The 25030-nt window shown below is 43.9% G+C and overlaps 1 protein-coding gene across 1 annotated transcript in view; it reads right to left on the bottom strand.

The window, feature by feature from the left end:
- Positions 1 to 5957: 5957 nt before the first annotated feature.
- The window catches only part of Ccdc192 (coiled-coil domain containing 192), a 206713-nt gene continuing 187640 nt past the window's right edge, over positions 5958 to 25030 (bottom strand). Inside the window, exon 7 of the mRNA XM_028891617.2 lies at positions 5958 to 6285. Coding sequence (XP_028747450.1) covers positions 5999 to 6285 — 287 coding nt within the window. The 3' untranslated portion in view covers positions 5958 to 5998. The remainder of the gene's footprint in view (positions 6286 to 25030) is intronic.

Below are 25030 nucleotides of genomic sequence, written 5' to 3'. Positions count from 1 at the left end.
GAGCTGTAGCTTGCTAGCCCAGTCCACATAGAGCAAACAGCTGGTGGTAGGTTGTTCTTTTCCTCACTGGGCTCCCATCATTGTTAGGATAGTTCCATTCTATGAAAAAAAAATGACACCGGATAACAAATCTGTAACCCAACAGTGGGGAGGCTGAGACAAGAGAATCATAAATTAGAGTCCAGCCTGAGCTACAGAGTAACTCTCTCTATACATAAACAAAAGTGATATCAAAACATGTTACATGGTTTTCTGTTTAAGAACAGGACTCGATATTATTGGTGCTGAATGTTAAGGGTCAGTCTTTGCTAAATAAAACAAACAAACAACAACCAAACAAAAACCATATATACATGCTCAAAATGGAGCTAGTCAGACAACTAGGGCCTCCCACCAAAGGCTCGGGCTATGAGATGTGTATTGAGTATCTGGCTTTGGAAGTGTGATCCCTGGGGATCTGAAAACCAGCACAGCTTTTGTTTTGTTCTGTTTCGTTTTACCCTAAAACCATGATTTCATTAGGTGTGGGAAACTCTGTGACTCGTCCTGTTTTCTGCTGTGAACTTTGTCCTAGCACACACATCCATTAATTTTAGAAAGATCATTTCCTACTTGAACTCAGTTCTCCTCTATTAACGGGAATGCTCTCCTGTGTCTGGGAAATCTTAACCAAAATTTTTGTTGTAAGAATTATTTATTCTTTGTAGTTTTGACTAGTTTTCCCTCCCCCCTCCTTCCCTCCCTCTTTTCTCTCCCTCCCTCCCTCTCTCCCTTTTCCTCCCCTCCCTTCTTCTCTCTCCCCCCCTCCCTCAATCCATCCCTCCCTTTCTCCCTTCCTATTATAATTTGAACTCAAGGACTCATGTGTTCTAAGTCTACACTTTTATCATTGGGCTTTGCTCCAGTTCTTTCTTCAAATTCCAAGTCAGTGTGATCAGACCTTTTGAATCGTAAACATTGGCTTTCCAAGTCTTCGAAACAGCAATTTAAAGACTGGAGAGATGGGTCAATGTTTAAGAATGTACTCTGCTCTTTTAGAGGACCCCAGCTCTGTTCCTAGCACCCACATCAGGCAGCTCACAGCCTCCTGTAACTCTAGGTCCAGGGGACCTGATATCTTCCTTTGGAGTCTGAGATACCTTCAGACTTATACCCCTACACAGACCACACACACATATACATATAATTCAAGATAAAAATAAATCTTTTTTTTTTAAGTACTAGTGTGGGCACTGGAGAAATAGCTCAGTGGTTAAGAGAACTGGCTGCTCTTCCAGAGGACCCGAGTTTGATTCCCAGCACCTACCTGGTGGTTCACATCTGTCGGTAACTCCAGTTCCAGGGGATCTGATGCCCTCTTCTGTCTTCTGCGGACAGTGGGCACACATGGTACACAGCCACACACACAGACAAAATACCCATATTCATGGAATAAAAACAAAATAATAAAAATTGCTAGGACCTGCATGGCTTTGAGATTGACCTTTTTTTTTTGAGACGACAGGGAATGAAGAAGAAAATGACAGATGTGAGGTGGGTTGGGCCGTGTGCTCTGATGGCTGTGCAGCAGCTGCCAGAATCAAATCTCTTAGCACACTATTCACAGCTGAGGTAGGAGGCAGGTGAGCTCATCTCAGTAGGGGGTCTCTGTAGGGGAGCAGTCTCAGGCTGCAGTCAACCTGGAGGAAGAAACTTTTGTTGATACTTCCCATGCAGTGCTTGGACCAGGGACCAGGGTAAGGCTTTGCTCTCTTCTGAGCCTGTCCTGGGGAAGGCCTTGCTGTTCCCATGGATCCGAGGCACTGGGGTCCTCGACATGGCTGTGCTTATGTCAACAATATCCATTCGCTCAGCACTTCATCTGCTCCCCACATAAATAAAAGAAAATATTTGGGGGATGGTTTCATCCTTGCAATCCTTACACTTGATTGTATTTTGCTACTGTTGTTGTTGTTGTTGTTTGTTGTTTGTTTGTTTTTTTTTGGTTGTTTAAGACGGGGTTTCTCTGTGTAATAGCTCTGGCTGTGCTGTAACTCTCTTTCTAGACCAGGTTGGTCTTGAACTCACAGAGATCTGCCTGCCTGCTGCCTCCCAAGTGCTGGGATTAAAGGCTTGTGCCACCCACTGTCCAACTGTCCTTACACTTGTTAATTGCCAAGTAAATAGTATTTTGACTTAGGCTCACAGAATTTGCCTGAAATTTCTCTATTCATTTTGCTAAAGGAAGAATTCTTTATATTATCATAATGTAGAAGAAAATGGATTGGGGAAAAAAAAGCACAGTGTAGCAGATAATTATAATTTGGTTGAATTTATTCTTTCCCAGAAATGCATTTAGACAGACTTTTAAAAATTGTGACTTCTTTGCAGTTATCAAAATGAATCCTCATTTGTATTTTTGGGCCAATGACTTGATTTCTGCTCATTTTTAAAGTCTAGTACTTTAAAGCAATTTCATCTCGCAACGATTGTGTTTGGGAACATTTGACTACAATAATGAAATGAAATAATTGTTAATTCTAACATTTATTTAAATTAACTATATATCTCCTTATTTAACTTTCTGGGGGGGGAAGCTCCTGATTAGTGAAAAGATTAATTAATACTGTATATTTCTAGAAATGTTTTTAGAGTATTAGAAAATGGCTTTAAATATTCATGAAATATTTTATTCTCTGAATTTTGTTATGTTGATGGTTACTTTGTATGTGTGTGTATATATAAAGTGTGTACGATGTGTTTGTAATCCTCTGTGTGAGTGTGGGCAGGGGTGTGCCATAACATGCCTGTAGAGGTCACAGGATACCGTTGGGCACTGGTCTTGGCTTTCTACCTTTTTTTTGGCAACATGTCTTTGTTTGTTTGTTTGTTTGTTTGTTGTTGTTGCTTATTTTTCCTACTGCTTTCAAAACTAGGATAGCTAGCCCCATGAGCTTCCAGAGATTCAGCTGGGAATGTACATTTTTCTCTTAGAAACTGCTCAGAGGCCAGTGTCTCCCCTGCTCCATACGTCTCGGGTATTGAAAGAATTCTTGTTACCAAAATGTCACATCAGCACAGATTAACCTATTTATGTTTAGACCAAATCCCCTCCCACCTTCAGATTTGAAGGTGACCCAAACCTGAATCAAAATCAACTTCTTATAAAGATGGCTTTTCAGACTAACGTGACCCTTGATGCTAAACTCGAAGGGCTGGCGTGTGTGGATCTGTAGAGGTGACAGGCTCAATTAATCATTAATTGCAGATCTGCAGTTCCTGTTACTTATCTCCACGGTGCGGCTGCTTTCATGTGGGGGCTTGTCTGACCACTAACCAGGAAGTTGATGTAGAAGTTAACACGGGCCCATGTGGGATGCGGTGGGATTTTTCTTCCTGTCTTGTTCTCTCTTACTTCCTTATCCCCCTCAGTATCCCAGGGGCTCAAGGCAATCTTTCATAAACTAGAGAGGAGAGAACCTTGGTTATCACGTTAGTATATCAAAATGAGAAGACGATGGCTTGTCTTGAGGAATACTCCACTCTTTTCAAAAGGTAAAGATCTGAAGCTTTCTCTCACAAACACACAGTGAAGAGACGCCAACCCTCAGCACCACTGTTGTGTCAGGGCCAATGGGCACAACCTTATGACCACAGCTGGCATATTTAGCTGGTGTTAAAGATCATGAAGCCAAACCAAGGCGATCGTGCTGCATAGGGTGATGGAAAGGTACCAGAGAGAAGGGCTGTCTGAAGCCGATTCTGTAGGGCTGATGTAGGCATCTCAGAAAAGGTAGAGAAGTGCTTTGTGTGGTGATATATTGTGTACCCTAAAAAACTTGCCTGAGGATCAGAGCCAGCCACTAGATTAGACATAGAGGTCAGGCAGTGGTGGCATACACCTTTAATCCCAGCCCTTGAGATCTCATGCCTTTGCTTGGGAAGTGCACATGCCTTTAATCTCAGGAAGTAATATGGTAGGGCAGAAAAAGGTATATAAGGCATGAGGAAACAGGAACTCTCTCTCTCTTTAGGCTGAGGATTTTGTAGAGGTAAGAACTAGTGGCAGGCTGCTCTGCTTCTCTGATCTTTCAGCTTTCACCCTGATATCCGGCTTTGGATTTTTTTTACTAAAAGACCATCTAAGACTCTAACAACAGCTTTGAGCTGCTTTTTGGGATCTGTACTTATGACCAGTAAGTTTTGAGTTGCTCTCATCTCTGACATTAAACACAGGTGCAGACACACAGATACCGACACACACACACACACACACACACACACACACACACTGACATACAGATACAGACGCAAACACACATACACAGACACAGACACACACAGACACACAGACACACACACACACACACACACACACACACACAGACACACACACACACAGAGTCATTATATATGAAGCTGAGGTTATGTCCAAATACAGGAGGATTATAGCTCAGCATGAAAACCTAAATTACTAGTGGGACAGTTCTTTAAAAAATTATTTTGTATTTTTCTTTTGATGAATATCTAGAATCTCAAAGCCATCATATGCCTGTATAAAGCTCCATGAGCTCCTTCAAAGATAAAGGAAAAGAGAAAGAAAGGGAAAGAGGAGAGGACATGGGTAAGGAAAAGAAAAAGGGAAAGGCAGGGCAGGCACTCTGGTTTAGAAATTGTCTTGTAGGTGGTCGGGACATACAATCAGATCATGCGCTCTTTTAATAGTACTGGTCCCATCCCAGCTTGCAAGGAGCGTTTGTCCATGAATCAGGGAGTGAAAGTATAAAATCGGAGTTTGAAGCCTGCCTAATGTTGTCTACTTGGACAATACTCACCAGGAAATCTATGACTTATTAAAATGTGTCTATCATGTCCAACTCCAGAGGCCAGGCCTATGCAGTCATGCCAACCACTCATCAAATGTGAGGTCCTCTTTCACGGCAAGCAGGCAGCCCCCTGTCCCCGGACTCCCTCATGTTCTCTCTGCCCCTCCATCTATAAAATCACCACGGTTAAGGAGACCCTTCTGTGTCTATGAGCACCCTGCTTATCTAAGCTGATTCTTAGGTTTGCTCTGTTTCTGACATCTGCTGCTGTGCTCAGAGGACAGGATTCCGATGCCTAGTTGTTAAACTGGATGAATTGGATTGACTTGTAGCAATACAGCCACACTCAGAAGTCTGCCAATACTGCTTCTCATGAGGTTCACTAGAAGAGTTAAGTTCTGAAATCTCCTCATTAGTGCCCTTTGGGGAGGACATGGATTGTTTGAGTGGGAAGGGGACATAACAGGACTCCTTGCAGTCCATTAATTACAGGGTGCCCCCCTGTGCCAATGCTGCTGTTTTCTTTGCCATTATTTTACAGTGCTCACAGCGATGTGATCATCCTAATAGAAGTGTGTGGGGGGGTAAAAAAAAATCAGTGTTGTGTCTTTTCCCAGGGAGATACTGTCCAGAACCTTTTCCCAAAGGACCACAGCTCTGATTCAGTTTTGAAAATTGCTTCAGCATTATTTTGTTTCTACCCTTGCTAATGTTCATAAAATTCATGCCATAAAGAAATAAACTTGAGAGGACATGAAAGGACAGACCTCGTGACTATTTACTCGCTTGGCAATGATTTCCCTCTTCGGGGCTCTAACCTTCCCCAATGTGAAGCAGGCCCTCCAACCCAGCTTCCACTGCCCAACAGCGCTGCACCAAGGGACAGACACCTAGCATCCTTCCTTCCAAGTGTGGCAAACTTCTCGTGAGAGGACGGTAGCAAGCTACCTGGTTTTGTGTTCTTCCCTCACCCACAGGAGTGTCTAAAGACACAGCCTTCTACTGCTGTGTGGCCACTGCTGAGTGTTAGACACTTTCAGGGTCTGCTTCTGAATGCCCCCCTTTCTACAGATTTCTCCCAGCACGAACACTGTAGGTGATACCCAAACTTGTAAACTCGAATTTGACGGGCTGTTTAGATTTTGGACTCCATCTTGATGACACTAAACTTTAATTATTTTCATATAGGAAATCTACAACTCCTCCTTCGAGGCCACTGGAACACACCTATCGTCACATACAGTGGGGACTTCTTGTAAATCTTCTCTAAGGTTTGCTTCCGCTTGGAACAGTTGGCTACTGCGCGAGGCTACCAGCTCCTCAATCTTCCGTTCCTTTTCTGCTAAAACTTCTTCGAGCTGAGTGATCTTCTCAGTTTGTAGGGAAAGCTGGGTGGATAGCTCCATAATGAGGCTAATCTTTCTGTCACCCTCTTCCACAGGGGGGAGACCTCCATAGGGCACTTCCACGGAGTTCGACGCTAAAGCAGGCAAAGAACAAACACAAGAGGAGAGTCATTTTCATCAGAGTTCCCAGAGCTCAGAGAGAGGGAAGATGAAAAGCGCTTCATTTCTCACGTTCGCCAGAGGCGGCCCAGATGTTACATCATCCGGTTGGACACACTGAGAACAGAATCTAGATCCCGTGAGGGGAAGAGCTCAGGGTGCTCGTGAAAGAAGAACTTGGAAGTCTCTGGAGAGGGACCAGAGTCAGTCCTTGCCAACTTCTAATTTTATTTTATTTTTTTTTATATGCGTTTAACTTTCAATTAACTGTGGGAATGAGCCGACCTTGAAAGACAAATCCCAACAACAGTCATGCCAGGCTTCATCTTTTCCTTCCCCCAAAGAATCATTCACAAGAGGAATGACTGAGATAAAGGAACACATGCTTGAAATTCAATGTTTATGTGTCTGAAAAAACAACAACACATCTTGCCCTTGCTCCTTTTGGGGGAGATGGTAATATAATATAGAAAGACTAACTTCCTAGTCCAAGCATCAGAATTGCCAGGAGTAGAATTTGAGCCCAGGCAGGGAATTGCTTGCATGAGATCCATCACAGAGGTTCAGTTCTTTTAGGCTAAAGACTGGTCAGTGTTTTAAAATAAAATTAAGCATCCTCTAGGACATCGAAGTTTATTCAGATCCTTGGTGAATCTCTGAGTTAAGGATGAAGAATAGAAGAAGGGAAAGGAGGAACCTACAAGGAGATGGAGGATGCATCACTGGCCCCAATAATCCTGGAAAATGAATCTCACTACCCATAAAAAAATGTGGCGCCTGTAAAGTAAACGCCATCTTATTAGACCTCAGAAGTACCATGTGGTAGCCCACAGAGGCTATCTAGTGAGAACTTTCTCGGGGTCAGAGAATCTGAGCTTGCTTTACCCAGCAGGCCTGCATAAGGGGATGATTTGACCATGGGCATGGTTGCCAGGTGTTTAGAAAGGTCTACACTTATGGTGTGTTTTGATCTAGCAAGGAGGAGGTCTTTTGCTCTGCCCCTTGGCATTGTTATAAAAAGCCCTTTTGAATGAATGGAAAAGGCTGTTGGGTAGTGATCCAGGCCCTCCTGAAGCTATCCTGTGTTCTGTCTTCCTTCTCATCAACTAGGTCTCTCTATCTAATACTTTCTTAGCCCCCTCTCCCCCTCATAAGGACCCTAGAAAGGGTGGGAAAGATAGGAGCTGGACCCCACAGTACCATCTTATTTACCACTCTTTGCTTGAAAATTTCATCATCAAATTTCTCTGCGCTATGGAAAAGCCAGACATAGATATAAACAGTAAGAGATGTCACAGGCTTGGACATCGGTTTAGGGGTAACGGAGCCAATAGCATCCCAGTACGTGGCTTCAGTGGTTGATCTGATATAACTGAAAGCCCATTGTTTTCTCCAACCCCAGTGAAGAAAAGCCCAAGGACCGCATCTGATACACGATTGCCAGCTATGGATAGACAGGCTTTCTATACACGCCTGCGTGATGGCTCATGCTATTATTTCTAGCAGTCAGAGAGATAAACATTGCCATGAGTTCTAGACCAGTTGGGGATATAGACTGAGACTCTTAACACACACACACACACACACACACACACACACACACACACACACACACACCTACTACTGCTGTAAACCCATACTGCTATTCTCTGTCTCTGTCTCTCTCTCTCCGTGTGTGTGTGTGTGTGTGTGTGTGTGTGTGTGTGTGTGTGCATGTGTGTATGTGTGTATGTGTGTGTATCTGTGTTTGAGTATGGAATCACCGGCATTCATTAGTGAGTAAAACATAGTGGCCATTAGCACTTCCCCTGAAGGGTCTCTGGAGGAAGCTTGAGCACCTAAGGCACGATGTGTAGCATCCTTGTGGGTCACAAAAGTGACAAGGAGATGCCAAGCCATTCTCTAATCTTAGAAATTATTATTGGCAAATTATTAAATCTTTAAGACTGTCTGGGAAACTTTAGTTCTCGTTATTTGAAATCCTAATGTCAGTATTGAAGGGTGCGATGACTTGTTCACCTCCCTTGTGTTAAAGAGCAACAAAAGGAGATGGGGAGACACTCAGTGGTCCAGAGCACACACTGCTCATCAGCATCCCTTCCTGGAGGCTAAAAACCTCCTGCAACTCCAGTTCCTGGGGGATCTGATACCCTCTTCCGGCCACCACGGGCCCTGGAACACACACAAGATAGATTTACACAGACAGACAGACACACACACACACACAGAGAGACAAAAAATTAAAATAACGTATTTTTTTTTAAAGAATAGTTAAAAAAGTATTGCAGTTTAAAGAATTATTTGGTTCATTGTCTCTGTGAAAGGCATATGCCCTCCAGCCCTGTAGAAGCTGCCCATCCAGCAGGGGCTTTTCCTAGCTACTGATGTGGCAGACCCCACCTACCTTTTATATCTGGCCAGAGCTGTGCTGGTAGCTACAGTAACTACACATGACCAATAAGCAACTGACGCGGCTATTCTGAGTTGAGATATGCTATCATGGTGACATAGGCATTGATTTTGGAACACTTAGCTTGGAACAATGTGAACTGTCTCATTAATTTTTGTTGATTATTATTGAAGTAGCAATATTTTGGCTATTTTGCATCAGAAAAAAAACATGCTATTGACATTTATTGCATTCATGTGTTCTAGCTTTGAAAGTGTAGCTACTAGGAAGTTTGAATCACATGGCTTGAGTTTGTGAACCTCTTATATTGCTGTTGAGTAGTGCTGGGCGGGCATCTCCTGCAGGTGAGATCCAGGTGGCGGCCTAACTTGTAGACTGTATTTATCTACTCAGTTTTCACAGGCGTTATTTGGGAGGGAGGATTGGTCACTCTCGATGGATCATTTTTCTGTGTCCTCTGGGTGTGGAGGCCTGAAAATGCAGGTTTTCAATGGGTTCTTATGGGCTGAAGTAAGTTTCAACAGGAGTGGAAAGAATGAGATGAAAATCTGCAGCAGGGCGGCAGTGGCACACGCCTTTAATCCCAGCATCCGGGAGGCAGAGCCAGGCGGATCTCTGTGAGTTCGAGGCCAGCCTGGGCTACAGAGCGAGATCCAGGACAGGCACCAAAACTACATGGAGAAACCCTGTCTTAAAAAAAAAAAAGAAAAAGAAAGAAGAGAGAAAGAAAGAAGAAAGAAAGAAAGAAAGAAAGAAAGAAAGAAAGAAAGAAAGAAAGGAAGGAAGGAAGGAAGAAAGGAAGAAAGAAAGAAAAGGAAAAGAAAACCACAGCAAGGTGAGGTGAGTGGGTACAGGCTACCAGCAGGGTGGAGCAGCCAAGCTTGGCAGCCTGGGTGGAGAAGGTGTCTCCGGAGCTCTTCCCTTGGATGTGTTTGGCTGCTACCACTTTTCACTTTGACCCCTCTATCAAATTTCTCTCCCCACCTTGTCTTTAAACTGACGTGTGAAATGAAAAAACAGAGTGCAGTACCACGCCAGAAGGCACATGGGTCTCTCTCATTCTTTTCCTTCCTCCTTCTCCCCCACCCCTTTCTTTCTTTCTAAGATAAGTGAAAGTAGAGATAGTGAAAGGTTTAGACAGTCTGAAGAGAACCGGAGTATGCAGCATTGTAGATGAATACCTTGGTCACCCGCTTCTAACGATAAAGGGGCAAACTACTGCAATGGGAGGCCTTCCCTAGGTGACGTTAGATAGCACATCTGTATTCTTGCTCTGAAAGAGGACAGCAGAGAGAAGGTGGAAGAGAGAGAGAGACAGAGAGGCACAATGGGCCTCAGATGCTTTAACGAAGTGTCACACACTGGGTGTCTCAGGCAATGGGCATTGTTTCTTATAGTTCCAGAGGTGGGATAGTCTAGATCATAATGGTTGGGCTCTAGTAAAACCTTCTTGGATTGTAGGTGGCCTCCTTCTAAGTCTCTATGGTGAGGTGAGAGACTGTAAGTTCAATAGAATCTCTTCTCCTTCGTCTTTGACACAGGGTCTTATGTAGCTCAGGCTGAACTAAAACACGTGATCCTCCCACCTCCGCCTCCAAAATTCTGGGATTACAGGTATGTGCAATCATACCCAAAAAAACATTTTTATTTTTAAATTTTATGTATAATATTGGTGTTTTACCTGCATGTGTGTCTGTGTGCCATGTGCATACAGTCCCTGCAGAGGCCAGAAGAGGGTGTCACAAGAAGAGGGTGTCACAAGAAGAGGGTGTCACGTCCCCTGGGACTGCAGTTGCAAATCATTGTGAGCTGCCATGTAGGTGGTGGGAATTGAACCCTGGTCTTCTGGAAGAGCCATCCATTCTCTCAACTGCTGATCCATCTCTCCAGCTACCAGTGTCTGTTGTCAAGGGCAATAATACCTATCACAAGGACCCTATTCTCATAACCTCATCCAAGCCCAATCTCCATCATGCTCACTTCATATCATCGTCATGCTGAAAGGCAGGCCTTCAACATAGAGTTTGGGGAAAGGCATAATTCAATCTGCGGCCCAGGAAGTTGACACTTAGAAAAGGAGTAGACAAGGACTAGAAAGACGAGAAAAGGGGAGCTGACAAAACACTTTAAGATCTGCTCTGCGTGGTTTCTCTGAATGAAACGAAGATGCTGATAAGGAGACAAGTTAATGGCTACGTATGCCAAAAGGGAAATTTCTTATACAAGTCAGTTCATTGTTAAGCAGTTTCTTTAGCCACATAACACAAAAATGTCTGTCCTACTTCTCGGGGTGGGGGGATTTGCATGTGCCGTGGGGCACATGGGAAGGTCGGGGGACACCCTCAGCTCTTGTGTTTGAGACAGGGTCTCGTGGTGTGCCGCTCTGCAGTGTAGCCCACACTAGTTGTCTTATGAGCGTGCTGAGGCTCTTGTGTCTTTGCCTACCATCTCATGGAACAAGTGCTGGGATTACAGATGTTTGCTCTCCATGGGTTCTGGGGAGCACTCTACTCTACCCATTGAGCCACCCTACCAGTTAAGCCATGCCTACTTGTCCAAAATGTAAAAAAAAAAAAAAAAAAAAAAAAAAAAAAAAAAACTTTTAAAACTCTTCATCAAAGCGAGGGAATATATAGTTAGGATGTCTTGAAAATTGACTCAGGCCAACCTAGGTTGTTTTTTTGAACCCAACTATTAATCATGACTTTCCTTTCCCTGAACAGTAATCTCTCATTGTAATCTCTCAAGGTCCTCCAAAGTCCCGCCCAACAGCTTACATGTCCCAAATCTCAAACTCTTGCCATTTCCCCCAGACTTCCACCAACAGATAGATAACCCCACCTCCAAAGCCATGACTGCTTGGACATGGAGGGTCTGCCATCTGACCGGGTAGCTAAGATTTCTTTCCATACCGAGAGTTTCATTCCATACCAAGACAGAGACAGCCACAGGCAAGGGCACATCTCCCTGCGAGCGAGGCACAGACCTGACTAGCCACAGCTGGAGTAGGAACCTGTCACACTTGCAGAGGTTTTCTGTCATCAGACAACGGCTTTCATTATTTTCTCTGTTTCTGCCTATACTTAACATAGAGGTGAATGGGCTGAGACTGTAGCTCAGTGATGAGACAATGCTTGCCTGCATGCCCAAGGCCACAAGCTCAATTCTGAGCCCCGGAGGGCCAGAAAGACATGAAAGAGGAATAAAGCTGAGAGCTTAAGATTGCAGCAGAGAAAAGATGAGGCAGTGTACCACCTGAGTGTGAGCTGTCTCCCACAGGTTCCCCGAGTTGCACGCTTGACCCCCAGTGGTTGGTGCTTCTTTTCTGGAAGTTTCTGGAAGCATTAGGACATAGGACATATTTGGAGGAAGTAGGTCTTTGAGGGCATGCTGTACAAGGCTGTATCTGGTCCCCAGTCTCTTCTTTTTTGCTCCCCACTTCTTGACTGCTTGCTATGAAGTGTATGGCCACTTCCTCCGGAGGCTCCTGCTGCCGCAATGTTCTGCCCATGTGCATGCCCACGTGCATGGCTTAAATAGTGCTCTGAAATCCCAAGTCAATACAAATCCTCTCTTCCTGAAGTTATTCTCGCCAGGCATTCTGTCTCAACAACGAAAGTAGGCAAGCCATGGGTGGTGGAAGTCGGGCATGTTCAGCAAGGTTAAGAGTGGGAAGTACAGGAACGTTCTTGCATCTGGCCTGAGCTGCTCACTTTTCTCCGTCGGCCTGGAAGGACCAGAGGCTGGCAGAACTGTGGCCTGTGCCTTTGGCATTTCCACCTTTTCATTCATAACCTCACAGTCACCACGCTCTTAGCAGTGTGACCCATAAGAATTATACAAAAGTAACCGATAATAACTAAGTAGATTATAGCAGGGGGAAACAACATTTAAAGGAATGTCTTAGAGCCTGAGAGTTGGAGAGGGTAATCTGATCTTTCTTTCTTTCTTTCTTTCTTTCTTCTTTCTTTCTTTCTTTCTTTCTTTCTTTCTTTCTTTCTTTCTTTCTTTCTTTCTTTCTTTCTTTCTTTCTTTTATTTTGTAGCCACTATAGGAATTCTGAAAACCTCCACAAACAGTGATCCTCTAATCCGGAGTCCCTCAGGCTTTTCATATGTTAGCCACGGAACTGTAACCAACGGATAAAGTCTGTATCATGTTGTCACTGCAGCTACGAATTTATAGAGACGATGGACAGATGCAAAGCTGTCCTGGACAGACTGGGATGGGGGCAGGGCAAGCCCAGTGCTGTGCAGCATTATATTAGATTGGAAGACCTAGAACATGGGAACATGAGCTTGTGAGTACAGGAATTCTTACCCTGTTGAACGGAGGCCCAGTGAATGGTGGGAAGGACTTTGTTGTTGCTTTTTAACATCCTCTGCTGAAGAGGAGTGCACCCTCTAAGTTCCTTTACTGCTGTCACCTCTAAGTACTTACTGAGCTGAGTACCACTGTCTGGTTTGTGAATCAAATACCTCCAACCATGTGGCACTTTGTTTTCATCTGGGACATGAGTATCTACTACAGCCATATTTAGCCCATTCATTTTTTTCCCTAGCAATTCATGATTGGGCCCCTGCACACAGAGCATGGATATGATGTGATGTTGGCTCCTGCAGCCATGCTATGGGGCAGGGGATAGGCAGCCCCATGAAGCCCTGAAGGAGAGTCAGGATTAGCATGAACAAACACCCCCAATAGGTCCTCACCATGGCAGTTTATTTTTCTCTTTGTTTTTCAAGCGGATGCTGAGCCTGCCAAGTATTTACTCAATAAGAAAGACTCTTAGCATTGAGGTGATTAAATACCTCATCCTAGAGCCACCCAGGATTACTGTTCAGCCTCCAAGCCTGTGCCAGCATCCTCCTCTGAACAAATGCCCATCACTCTGAGTCACTTCAGACTGGTTTTGAAAGCTGCAGATGCTTGTCCACAACCGCCGGGGAGTCCAGGCTCACCCCCTTGTCATTCTCGGGCTTCCCGATTGGCACACCCACAGGCATATGCCTCGCCCACTTAAATAAAAAAACGAAGAAACAAAAACCTTCCTAGTTTTCTATCTTTCTTAATAATCATTTGTGTGTGAATGGAAATTCTCTGAAAGAAATGCCCCCCCCCTCCGTATTCTTGAATTTTACCGGCAAACACACAGATAGCTATTGTCTGGAAGTTCACTCCATCCTACGGCTTCCGTGTTTTCCTTTGCTCACAAAGACTAGTCTCGATGGTGCCAGACATATGACTTCAGAGGCTGTTCAATTTCCTTCTACCAAGCTGTGCACACTCAGAACACTCCTAGTGTTGGCACTTGTTAACTGACTTGGCAAAAATTAGAAATACTGTGCAAACAGACGTGATTATTAAATAGGGTTGGTCACTTAAAAAATTAAAATAGAGTGAAATATTTATCAGTTTTTGATATATCATAGTGATAATCATCTACACAATAGGATTGCATTTTAGAATAAAAACATTAGACAAAATTTCAGACTAAAGAGAATAGAGAGCTTAAGAGTGTCTGTCTGTTTTCCTAAGTGCCTTGGAAGACAAGGACACACTGAGACTCTGTACCCCCAAGGATGTGGCTCTTTCACCTCCTGAAGTATTAGGAGAGAGTCTGAGAGTACTGCAGAGATAGAAGGCAGGAAATCCAGGGGCCAGAGACTGAGTTGGAGGTCATTGTTTCAGTGTTCAATAGAGTCCCAGGTGGATGTGATGCCCATGTGACCTGGGCATCCACAACAAGACTGTAGGCTGGGTAATTTGAATACAAGAGAAACTCACTTGGCATAGGTCCCAAGCATGAGAACCCTAGGATTAAGACTCCAAGCCTGTTAGTTCAGTGTCTGGGGATGGTTCTTTCCTCAGAAACAGCACCTTCTAGCTGACCTCCCAGGGTGGGTAGGACATCAGGACAACAGTGTAGGGGCCACGTTCAGATTCCAAGGGCAGATTGGGATTTAGCTTTCAGCAGAAGAACTTTGGAAGGGTACAAACATCCTGACCGCAGCATTGCAAATGTCACTGGAGGACTGTAGAGCTCTCCAGAACCAGAGCAAGAGGTGGAGTGGAGATGGACACTTTCAGGACCTCCATAGTAGTTAGGGATCCTGGAGGCTGGAAAGCACTCTTGTCTGCTAGCTGCAAATATGGTATGCACTCTCTGTAAGATACCAGCAGCTAAAGGAACCAAGGGAACTGAAGACACCCATCTTCTTCTCATGGACTCTAAGGCGTGGAGTTACTACCCACCATGCTTATCACTTATGTAAATGCTAACTCACAGTGTGTAAAGTTGCAGCAGTCCACTAGCTTCCCATCTATCTTTGCTGTTTCTGCTATCAGGTCTGTTGTCAACATAGACAGCTTCCATTCAAACACACACATGAGCTATGCCAAGAGGCCTTGGTACTCTTACCCAATCCAATATTCTTCAATGATTTTGCATCTCAAGAAAACTAAATAACTCAAATGCTTAGAGAGACCCCATGTGATCTGGGTCCACTTTCCCTCCCTAACACATCTCTATTCTTCACAGTCTCCTCTCTAGTGTAAATCCAACACTTAATCTCCCACATCCCCACGATTCTTATTGCTACTCCTAAGAGATAAGGCATATTCCTACCACAGGGCCTTTGCATTTGCTATTACCTCTGTCTGGACTATTATACCCCGGATATGCACATTATTCTCCACCTTAATTCCTTCAAGTCTTTATTCTACAAAGTTTCCTTCATTCGGTAAGGCCTTCCCTGGACATCTTTCTTATAATTTCAACTCCCACTACTGAGCACTTCAAACCTCTGTTTACTGCTTTGATGTAAATGACACACAGCACCTGACCACTTTGGCCATGCTGTAGTCTCTCTTGCTCCCTAGAGTGGAAGTTCCAGATGGACAGACTTTCTCTACTGTCTTCTTCCCTGCTGTGTCTCCTATACTTGGAATGTGGTAGGTCCTCATTACCAGGTAGAAAGTGCACATGTAATACAAAATCACCATAGGAAAGGACTAGCCTGGAGATTTCAGTGGGTGTATCATTAAGTGATATCAGAAAGGGACTAGCTGACTATGAGTGGTTTGAAGGAGGGGATGGGAAAGATGGGGCAGAGATGGCTTTTATTATGGAGGAAGGTCAATACAGAAAGAGAGGGAGGAGGGTTAAATAATGCAAGCATGTCTGAAAAGTCACAAGGAATATTTTTATTATTTATTTACCTAATATATATATATATATATATATATATATATATATATATATATATGAATCTATGTGCATACATATACATATGTAGTTTGAATGAAAATTTTCTGCCTGTGCTGACAATGCTTCCCCCAAGAGCCACAGATGATCTAGCAAAACCGTCAATGCCAGGCATAAGAAGTCCTCTTTGAGTTGTTGGTCAGGGCTATCCCAAGACTCCAACATATTATAGGCTATTGCTATTCCATTGGTTGTCTCCCAGAGGTTGAAGATAATTCCTCCTCATTGCTGAGGAAAACATACTTCAGACACAAAATTTGAAGGACTTGAGCTGGATCTGACCAGAAAGCCTCCTCCCTGGGGACATTCATGGCATCAGAAAGTACCAAGCAAGCTCCAATGGAGGAAAGCAACTAACAGCCCTACTTGGTTATATGATGCCTATGGACTTCAACAATGGCCATCATGGCACAACAACCCTTAGTGTGCAATCGTGGCACACACTATCTTGATAGGAACCAACAGCTCTCTAGTAGGAATTAAGACCTGCTCAATAAGAGGGAAATCATGCCTGGTACTGGAAACCTAGTCGACTACTCAGAGTCAATGAGGTTGTGGATCTTGGTGGAGAACCTACAACCTCCAGTTTATGAAGCCAGCATAATTCCTAACAGCATCCCAAATGTGTATTCTTATACCCAACAGAAAAGTATAATTCTTATCCCTCATCAAAGAAAATTCTTTTTGAAACAGATGAAGACTGTTTCAGCAAACCACAGAAAATCAAAATTCAGAGAAGAAGTAATCTACCAGCTCCCACTGATAGACTTATACCACAAGTCCCGCACCTACGGCTCAGGAAACACATGGAAGAGGGGGCAGAAAGACTGTAAGACTCAGAGAAACGGGAAATATGCTGTGAGATTATGTCTCGTAGACTGTCAGGGAAACCACACTCATGAAATCTCAACAACATGGCTGCCCAAATGTGGCCTGCATAAGGAAATCACCAATAGACACGCTAACATGAAAGGGAGAAAGGCTATGGGGTCCCAGCACTAAACAAAGAACCTCAGGAAACTAAGGGATATTGGAATAGGGATGGGGAATATACATGCAAGTAACATTGTATGGCAGATTAGGGTATATATATATATATATATATATATATATATATATATTCCTAGATACACACACACACACACACACACACACACACACACACGCACACACACACACACCTTAACAGTTAAAGAAAAAGCAGTCATGAATTTGAGAGAAAACAAGGGTGGCATGGGAGGTTTTGGAGGGAAGAAAAGGAAGGGGGAGAACAATGCAACTGTATTTTAACTTCAAAATATAAAGTTAAAATAAAATGTAAAAGATGGCATTTAGGTTCCTTCCTGGGCACATTTCCCCCTCTTCCAGCAAATCTTTTAACTGCTGCATTAAAATAGTACTGATGATGTAGGAGAAACTTGGAGTAGTCATTTGATGTTATAAAGGATCTACTAAACTTGTTTCAAAAAGGAAATTCCATAAAGGAGAATTCAGCAGAGGGAGCAGTCAAGGATACGTAACACAACTAGACTTGGTAGAAGCTATAAAAAAAAATGAGACATCTAACATAAACAAGATTAGTTTGCTGAGAACATGTTTCTGTTAGATTTGTCCACTAAGATGGCCACCAATGAAGCCCTATTCCCATAACAAAAGGAGACAGCTTTGGTCACAGCTTGCCCTTAGGCCCATCCCCCACCCCCACCACACAGGGCAGCACTGGGACAGGGCCACCATTAAGTCCTGGTCTGTCATTAAATTAGGAAAGATGTAATTCTGCCCTGCAGGCAGGATGACCCTGATTAACAGCTGCTGGTCAAAGCAGCCCCATCTGTCTATGGTTAGCTACGACAATATTTTTATGTTGTAAATCTAATTTCTCTCAGCAACCATCTTGGTATTTCTGTCTCAGTGAAATGGGTTTAATTGCTCAAGTGTAACTTGGAGCCGTGACACTGAATATGTTAGTGGGGATTTCTGTTCAGGGCTGGTTCTCTTTTGTGCATTAGCTAGAAAAAGTCAGGTGATATTATTCAAGAGTTTTTCCTTTGTTAATCTCTAAGCGGTGGAGTGATTTCTCACTGGGAAGTCATATTAATTCTTTTTGTTTTTATTTTTTGAGACAGGGTCTTTCTATGTAGCCATGGCTGTCCTGGAACTCTCTATGTAGACCAGAATGACCTCGAACTCAGAGATCCACCTGCCTCTGCCTCTTGAGTGCTGGGCCAGTACATTAATTCTACAGCAATAAAAATATACTGTCATGATCCTGTAACACTGAATGTAACACATCTGAGTTTATTCTCTTTAAAAATAGGCATGTAACAGCTAGGGGATCTCACCTGCTAGTCTTCCTTGAGATCTGGAAGATATAAAAATGATTCCCAAACTTGACACCCAGGATCTCATCAAACCAGGATTTCATCTTTGAAATTCTGCTTGGGTGGATGGATCAGAGTGCCAGGGAATCTGTGTTTTCAAAAAGCCCCACAGCTGACTTGGATCAGCCAGCTTTCTGCTGACCTACGTGAAGCATGGTAGGTTGACCTTTTGACTAAGTCCTTAAAAGCTGGCCAGTAAGCATCCAGACAAGCCTCTTCTTAATAAAACTGCAGTTCCCAAAGCCAGAGAAGGGAGATCACATCTGTTTTATTCTTGGTGCCTTTCCCTGGCTATTGGACAGGACTCTGCTGGTAAACACTACCGGTTGACTAAACGTATTCATGGTCCTCATGGCCTCAGCCCTCTTTTAATTAGATTACATCCCAGAAACATCTCAACAGTTTATACTTGGCTAAATCATCTCCAGGGCATCCCAGAGAGAGTCAAAAGTGTTGGCTTTGTTTTGCTTCTGTTTCTGTTTTCATGTTTGAAGGGTTCATCTATCTCTGTTCTCTGCGAGGAGTCTCTTTCCACCAGGAATGGATGGAAAAGAGAGACTCCGAAGGCAGAGGAAGGGAGGATCATATCTGAGGTGGAAACGTAAGACCTTCTGGATTCTATGAGTGAGTTATCCCTAAAGCTTGCTGGAGTCAGATAATATGCCCCCAAAGACTTAAGGGCATTGTCACAGAAAGACAGAATGATACCTTGGTGTCAACTTGGGGAGGGTGGTAGTTGGGTATCACAGCTGTCTCTGCAGAACTAACACAGGTTGCTGCAGACACTTAACTATGGCACCCTGAAATGTCAATCTTAGACACACTTCATGATGTCTATTCAGAGAAACTACTAACAGACACAGCTCTTCATTTTGTAAATGAAATTAATACCTGAAAGGAAATTTACATTGAGGATGTAAAAAACCAGTGCATGTAAAATAAGCTTTCCCATCTGGTATTCACCTTTTTGCTTAGAAAGGATCCTTTCTGAGGAAGACAAGATTGGGAGGTGTGTGTGGTTTGAATAGGAATGGCCCCCAGAATCTCATATGTTTGAATGCCTAGAGAGTGGCACTATTAGTAGGTATGGGCTTGTTGAAGTAGGTGTGGCCTTGTTGGAAGAAGTGTGTCACTGTGGGTGTGGGCTTTGAGGTCTCATATGCTCAAGCTAGGCCTAGTGTGGCAGTCTCTTTCTACTGCCTGTGGATCAAGATGCAGCTTCTTCTCCAGCACCATGCCTGCCTTCATGCTGCCATGCTTCCCACCATGATGATAATGGACTGAACCTCCTCACTGTAAGCCAGCCTCCCTTAAATGTTCTCCTTTATAAGAGTTGCTGTGGTCACAGTGTCTCTCCATAGCAATAGAAACCCTAACTAAGACAGGGGAGATCTGACACTGGGTCCAGTCAGAGATCAGCAGAGGTAGATTTCATTGGGATAGTTCTTCTAACGATATGTTCCTCCTTCTCTGGAAACATGCCCTCTCAGCATTTGAGAGCCTGCTCCAACTCCCATCTCTTCGAAAGCCTTTGCTTAGCTCTGCACCTGTCTAGCCCTCTCTAGAATCATGTGCTTCCCATGTGTCTCCATGTTCACTTTTGTTTTCTAGTTAATATGCCTCTTGTCAGTTGTGTTGGAGCCCACCGAGGTTTCCTAGTAGCTTTACCCAGCAGGACTGGGTAAAGAGGATGACTGGGCCACGGGCCTGGGTACCAGGTGTTTGGAAGGGTCTATGCTTAGCTGTATCTAGCAGGGGGAGGTCTTTTGCCCCTCCCCTTGGCATTGTTATAAAAAGCCCTTTTGAATGAAGTTCTGGGCTGGTGGGTTTGGACCCAGGCCCTCCCAAGGCTATCCTGTGTTTCTGTCTTTCCTCTCATTGTCTAGGTATATCTTTCTTTCTAAGTATTCCTCACTTCTCCCTGCTCAAGAGTTTCCTGGTCATAGAAGTGGGGGCTGGTTCCCCCACACAGTTGAACACATAGATTAAAATTACCAAAAAATTCAATGGGAGAGAGTGTGTTTAAAATCTTCATAAGTTGGAAGGAAGCTGAGGAAAAAGTTCAAGTAGCTAGACATCGCCTGGTCAGCGGTGGTCAATACATATTTCATTCTGTGAGTTACTTTTATATCATTGTGATCAAACTGCCTGACAGAAACAACCGATGAAAGAGAGGAGGTGGTTCTAGCTCACAGTTTCAAAGAGTTTTAGTTCATCACACTAGGGAAGGCAGGGCACAGTGGATCAGTTCTGGAGCAATACAAGTATGTGGCAGTCGCCCTTCCCATGGTGACAGACCAAAACCAGGGAGCTCTGGACTAGGACTGGGGCAGGCGCAGCCTTTAGAGAGGCCAGGACTTAGAGCAGGGCAGGCACACCTTCAAAGGCACAACTCTGGTGAACTACTTTTGCCAGCCGGGCTCCATTTGCTAAAGGCTCCATAGCTCACCCAGATATCTACTCACTAGGGCTGAAGTGCTCAGAACACCAGCCTGTGGGGGACATTTCAGCTTCAAACTACAGTGCCCATCTTCTGTTAGCTTGCCCATAGCACAGGTATTTTGCTGGGGAAAGGTAAGAGCACATGGGTGAACTTGCTCTTTCTGGAACTTTGGGCCCTCAAGTCATTTCTGGATATTTACAGAAAGGGTTCTTGAACACAGTTGAGAAGATGTAAACACCGTTAGCATTATGAGCTACTCCAGGAAAGAGTCAATCTATGCAAAAGAAGGGGGGTTTTTAGAAATGCCTTACTTTTTCCAATGAGCAAGTCCAACAACACCTTTAAGAAAGTCTGAGTAGCTGGTCTTTCAAAGAAAATAAAGACTAAAATATAATGATCAACATTGCTTGCCAGAAGCCAAAGGTGAAAATGAACCATGGTGGGAGGGTCTGGAAATTTAAGGCAGGGAGAGACCCAGGGGATTATCTGAAGGGACAGAAGAAAGAAGACAATGAGTGGAGGTCTATTTCTGTCCTTATGGGAAAAGGAATCAGCAGGGACTCAAAGTCCATTAAGCTGAGTTTCTATCTTTTAGGGTCTGTGTTATTCCCTGAGCACCCCCACCCACCCACCCAGAGCAGCCAATGGTACATGAGTTCTATTTTATGGTTTCTAGTGTCTTGTAGTATTGAAAAATAATATTCTGGTAATGATAGCACTCACATAGTTATTCTTTGATAATAACAAAAGAAGTTAGTAGGCTTTTTCCTTTTCTTTTTTCCTTCTGAGAATGATAGGATAAAGGACATCATTTTTGTTTAAGATTTTGTTTATTTAGCTGGGCGGTGGTGGCGCATGGCTTTAATCCCAGCACTCAGGAGGCAGAGCCAGGTGGATCTCTGAGTTTGAGGCCAGCCTGATCTATAGGGCGAGATCCAGGACAAGCACCAAAACTACACAGAAACCCTGTCTCGAAAAACAAAACAAAACAAAAAAAGTAAAAGAAAAAGAAAAAAAGATTTTGTTTATTTACATAGTAAAAGGGAAAAGTAATTTTTACTTAGTTGACTCAATACTACTTACATCCCTTGTGTGATACAGTCGTATTTTGTGCACAGGTTTGAAGGATGTGCACCATTTTCTTCTCTTCCTCACCTATTAACACTCATGTATTCCTCTCTGTCTTTGGATTAGCCCTGAGATGAAAGTATTACCATGGACTTTACCAGCTCCCTAGGTGAGGTGTATGGTCTAGAATCAACCCATTTTGGCAGGAGTTCTGTTTTGTTTTTAAATTAGGCATAAGACATGATAAACTGCAGTAACTACTATAGCAGCTGGAGGGTTACAGAGAATTTATATGGGTGGTTCAGGTTTGTTTTTCTTTTTCTTTTTTTTTCTTTTTTTTCTTTGTCCTGAACACTAAATCCACTGTGACTTGTTCCAGCCAAATAACATCGTCACATAACTCTCAGAGCAAATTCTCCAGGTTGTGAGTACTCCATCACTGCGGGGTGACATTGCTGAAATTTGTTACTGAGACTTTTATTTATATGAAACATTGAGCAGAGGCAGATATGAAGGCTTCATCCATAATTCTCAGCATTGCAGAGTACTTTGGAAATACAGATATGGGGTTTGCAGAATAATGACCCTCTCAGAGATGTCCACAGAGATGTCGAGAATAACTCCTGAAGGATACTCCCATACCAGAAAGTATGTGTCTTTATGTGGCAAAGCCCCTTTGCAAAAATAACTGGGGATGTTGAGATGGAAAGGTTGTCCTGCGTTTTACCATGGTAGACTTAATGTAATCACTAGAGGGATTTCCCTTCCCCTCCCCTCCCCTTCCCTCCCCCCTCCTTTCCTCTCCTCTTTCCTGTCCTCCCCTCCCCTTCTTTTCCCTCCCCCTTCCCTCTCCCCTCCTTTCCTCTCCTCTTCCTGTCCTCCCCTCCCTTCTTTCCTCCCCTTCCCTCTCCCTCCTTCCTCTCCTCTTTCCTGCCCTCCCCTCCTCTTCTCTCTCCCCTCCCTCCCCTCCCCTCCCTTCTTCCCTCCTTTCCTCTCCTCTTTCCTGGCCTCCCTCCTCTCTCCCCTCCCTTTCCTCCTCCTTTGTCCTTCCCCCACGATTTGTGAAAATATAACAAGCTTTGGTATAGGCTCCTGTGGCCCCAGCTGGAACCCCAGCGGCCATACCCACCCCCCCCCACCCCCCCGACCCCCACCCCCATCATGCAACTGAGACAAACAAAGCCGCTTTTGCTAAGTGGTGCCTTGCCGGGCATTTGGTCACAGTGCTGAGAAAATATCTGATACACTACGCTGCTGGCTCTGAAGATAAGCAAGGTACCCAGAGCCAAGACGTGTCATTGTCCTATAGAAACTAGAAAGTATCAAGAATCATGTTGCTCAGGACTGCTAGTAGGGACACACAGGCCCCTCGCCTGCTGGAGCCTTGACTGTAGGCCAGACACAGTTGTTTTGAACTTCTGACCTCCAGAACTATACACTAATACAACTGGGCTGTTTTAAGTTACTAAGTTTGGATCATTTGTCACGGCCGCAATAGGAAATCAATAGAGGGCAAACTCATGCTCTCCTGAGTGGTAGGAATGGAGCCCAATAGCTCGCCCGGGCCAACGCACTACGGCTCAGGCTCTTGCATTTTACCTGAAGGGTGCTGAAGGTTTCCCCAAGTCCAGAAAATCCTGTCTCCAGTGGCATCTTAAGATATTGTCACTCCCTTTGCTTTTGTAGACGTTAATAGTTCCACGCAGTTAGCATTTAGACTTTCTCCTGCTGACGGTCTTTAAAAGGACAGAGAACCCTTCCCTATTTAGTCACTTCGGGGTGCTTCCAGACGCCTCTCCTCTGAATTCTCTACATCCAGACTGGCTTTCCTATCATTTGTCTCATGTTAACCCAATGCAATCTGGATTTTCATTTTGGGGTTTTATTTATTTGAAACAGACTCTTTCTGTGTGGCCACACTGGCTTCAACCACCCCACCCCAGTGCTGAGTTACAGGCATGCATCACCATTGTGCCGAAACCCTAGTGTTTAATTTGTTTAATGATGCAAAGATGTGGTGCATTCTTTTATGTTGCATTTGTTTAACCTGTGAAGTTAAATGCCTATCGAAAACACTTGACGGTCTAATAAACAGCCAATAGTGAGGCAGGAGAAAGGCAGGCGAAGCTGGAAGGCAGAGAGAATAAATAGAAGGAGAAGAATAGAAAGAGAGGAGTGAAAAAGGGAGGAGAGGAGGATGCTAGAGACCTTCCACACAGCCACACAGCCAGACATGGAATAAGAAGGGAAAAAAGATATACAGAAATAGAAAAGGGTAAAATCCCAGAGGCGAAAGGTAGATGGGATAGTTGAAGTTTAAAAAAGCTGGCTAGAAATAAGTCAAGCTAAGGCTGGGCATTCATAAGTAATAGTAAGTCTCCATGTGATTACTTGGGAGCTGGGTCGTGGGCACCCAAAGAGTAAAGAGCAAACAAAGAGAAAAAACCAAAAAAATTACACCCTAGATTTTGCTTTTAATTGCCATGCTAAACTTGGCCATGTGAATTACCAATCCTACTGAACTGGACGGGCTTGCTTCTCATTCATTGTATTTGCTCCCTACTAAACCCTTCACCTATTGACAGCACATTCCTTCATTGACTTCCATAGCATGATAGTGTTTCTCTTTCAAACTTTCTGCTGCTCGTTTGGTCATATTATCTGGGCTTCTCAGAGTAATTACTACACCGAGAGCCTTGCATTCCTATTTCTAAACTCCCTTCTTTCTGCAGGTAATTTCTGCAGAACGTTCTCAGGTAAGTTCACGCCTATGGACTTGGGTGGAATCTATTTGGAACAATAGATTTTGTGCCCAAGTTTACAACTATAGGTCAGACCTCTGCTATGGACCTTGAAGATTTATTTACATTGAGAAGCCACCATGCATCTATGTACTAAAGTTAGAATAGAGTTATTTTACATTTCCCCCTCACTTTAACCTCTTCCATGTAGTGTGTGTGTGTGTGTGTGTGTGTGTGTGTGTGTGTGTGTGTGTGTGTGTTTTGGAGATTGAACCCAGGGCCTTGCACATGCATTGAGCTACACCCCTCCACTGCTCTTCCAACCATCTTATCACAAAGTCCTATTGGTTCAAATTTCTAAATATTTCCTAGTTTGCCTATCTTTTTCCCAGTTAGGTCATAAAAATGTA

Source organism: Peromyscus leucopus, chromosome 19, assembly GCF_004664715.2.
Source record: "Peromyscus leucopus breed LL Stock chromosome 19, UCI_PerLeu_2.1, whole genome shotgun sequence".
In the NCBI taxonomy this organism is placed as follows: domain Eukaryota; kingdom Metazoa; phylum Chordata; class Mammalia; order Rodentia; family Cricetidae; genus Peromyscus; species Peromyscus leucopus.
The sequence above is the reverse complement of the archived record's forward strand: the minus strand, read 5'-3'. Positions and strand labels throughout refer to the sequence as shown.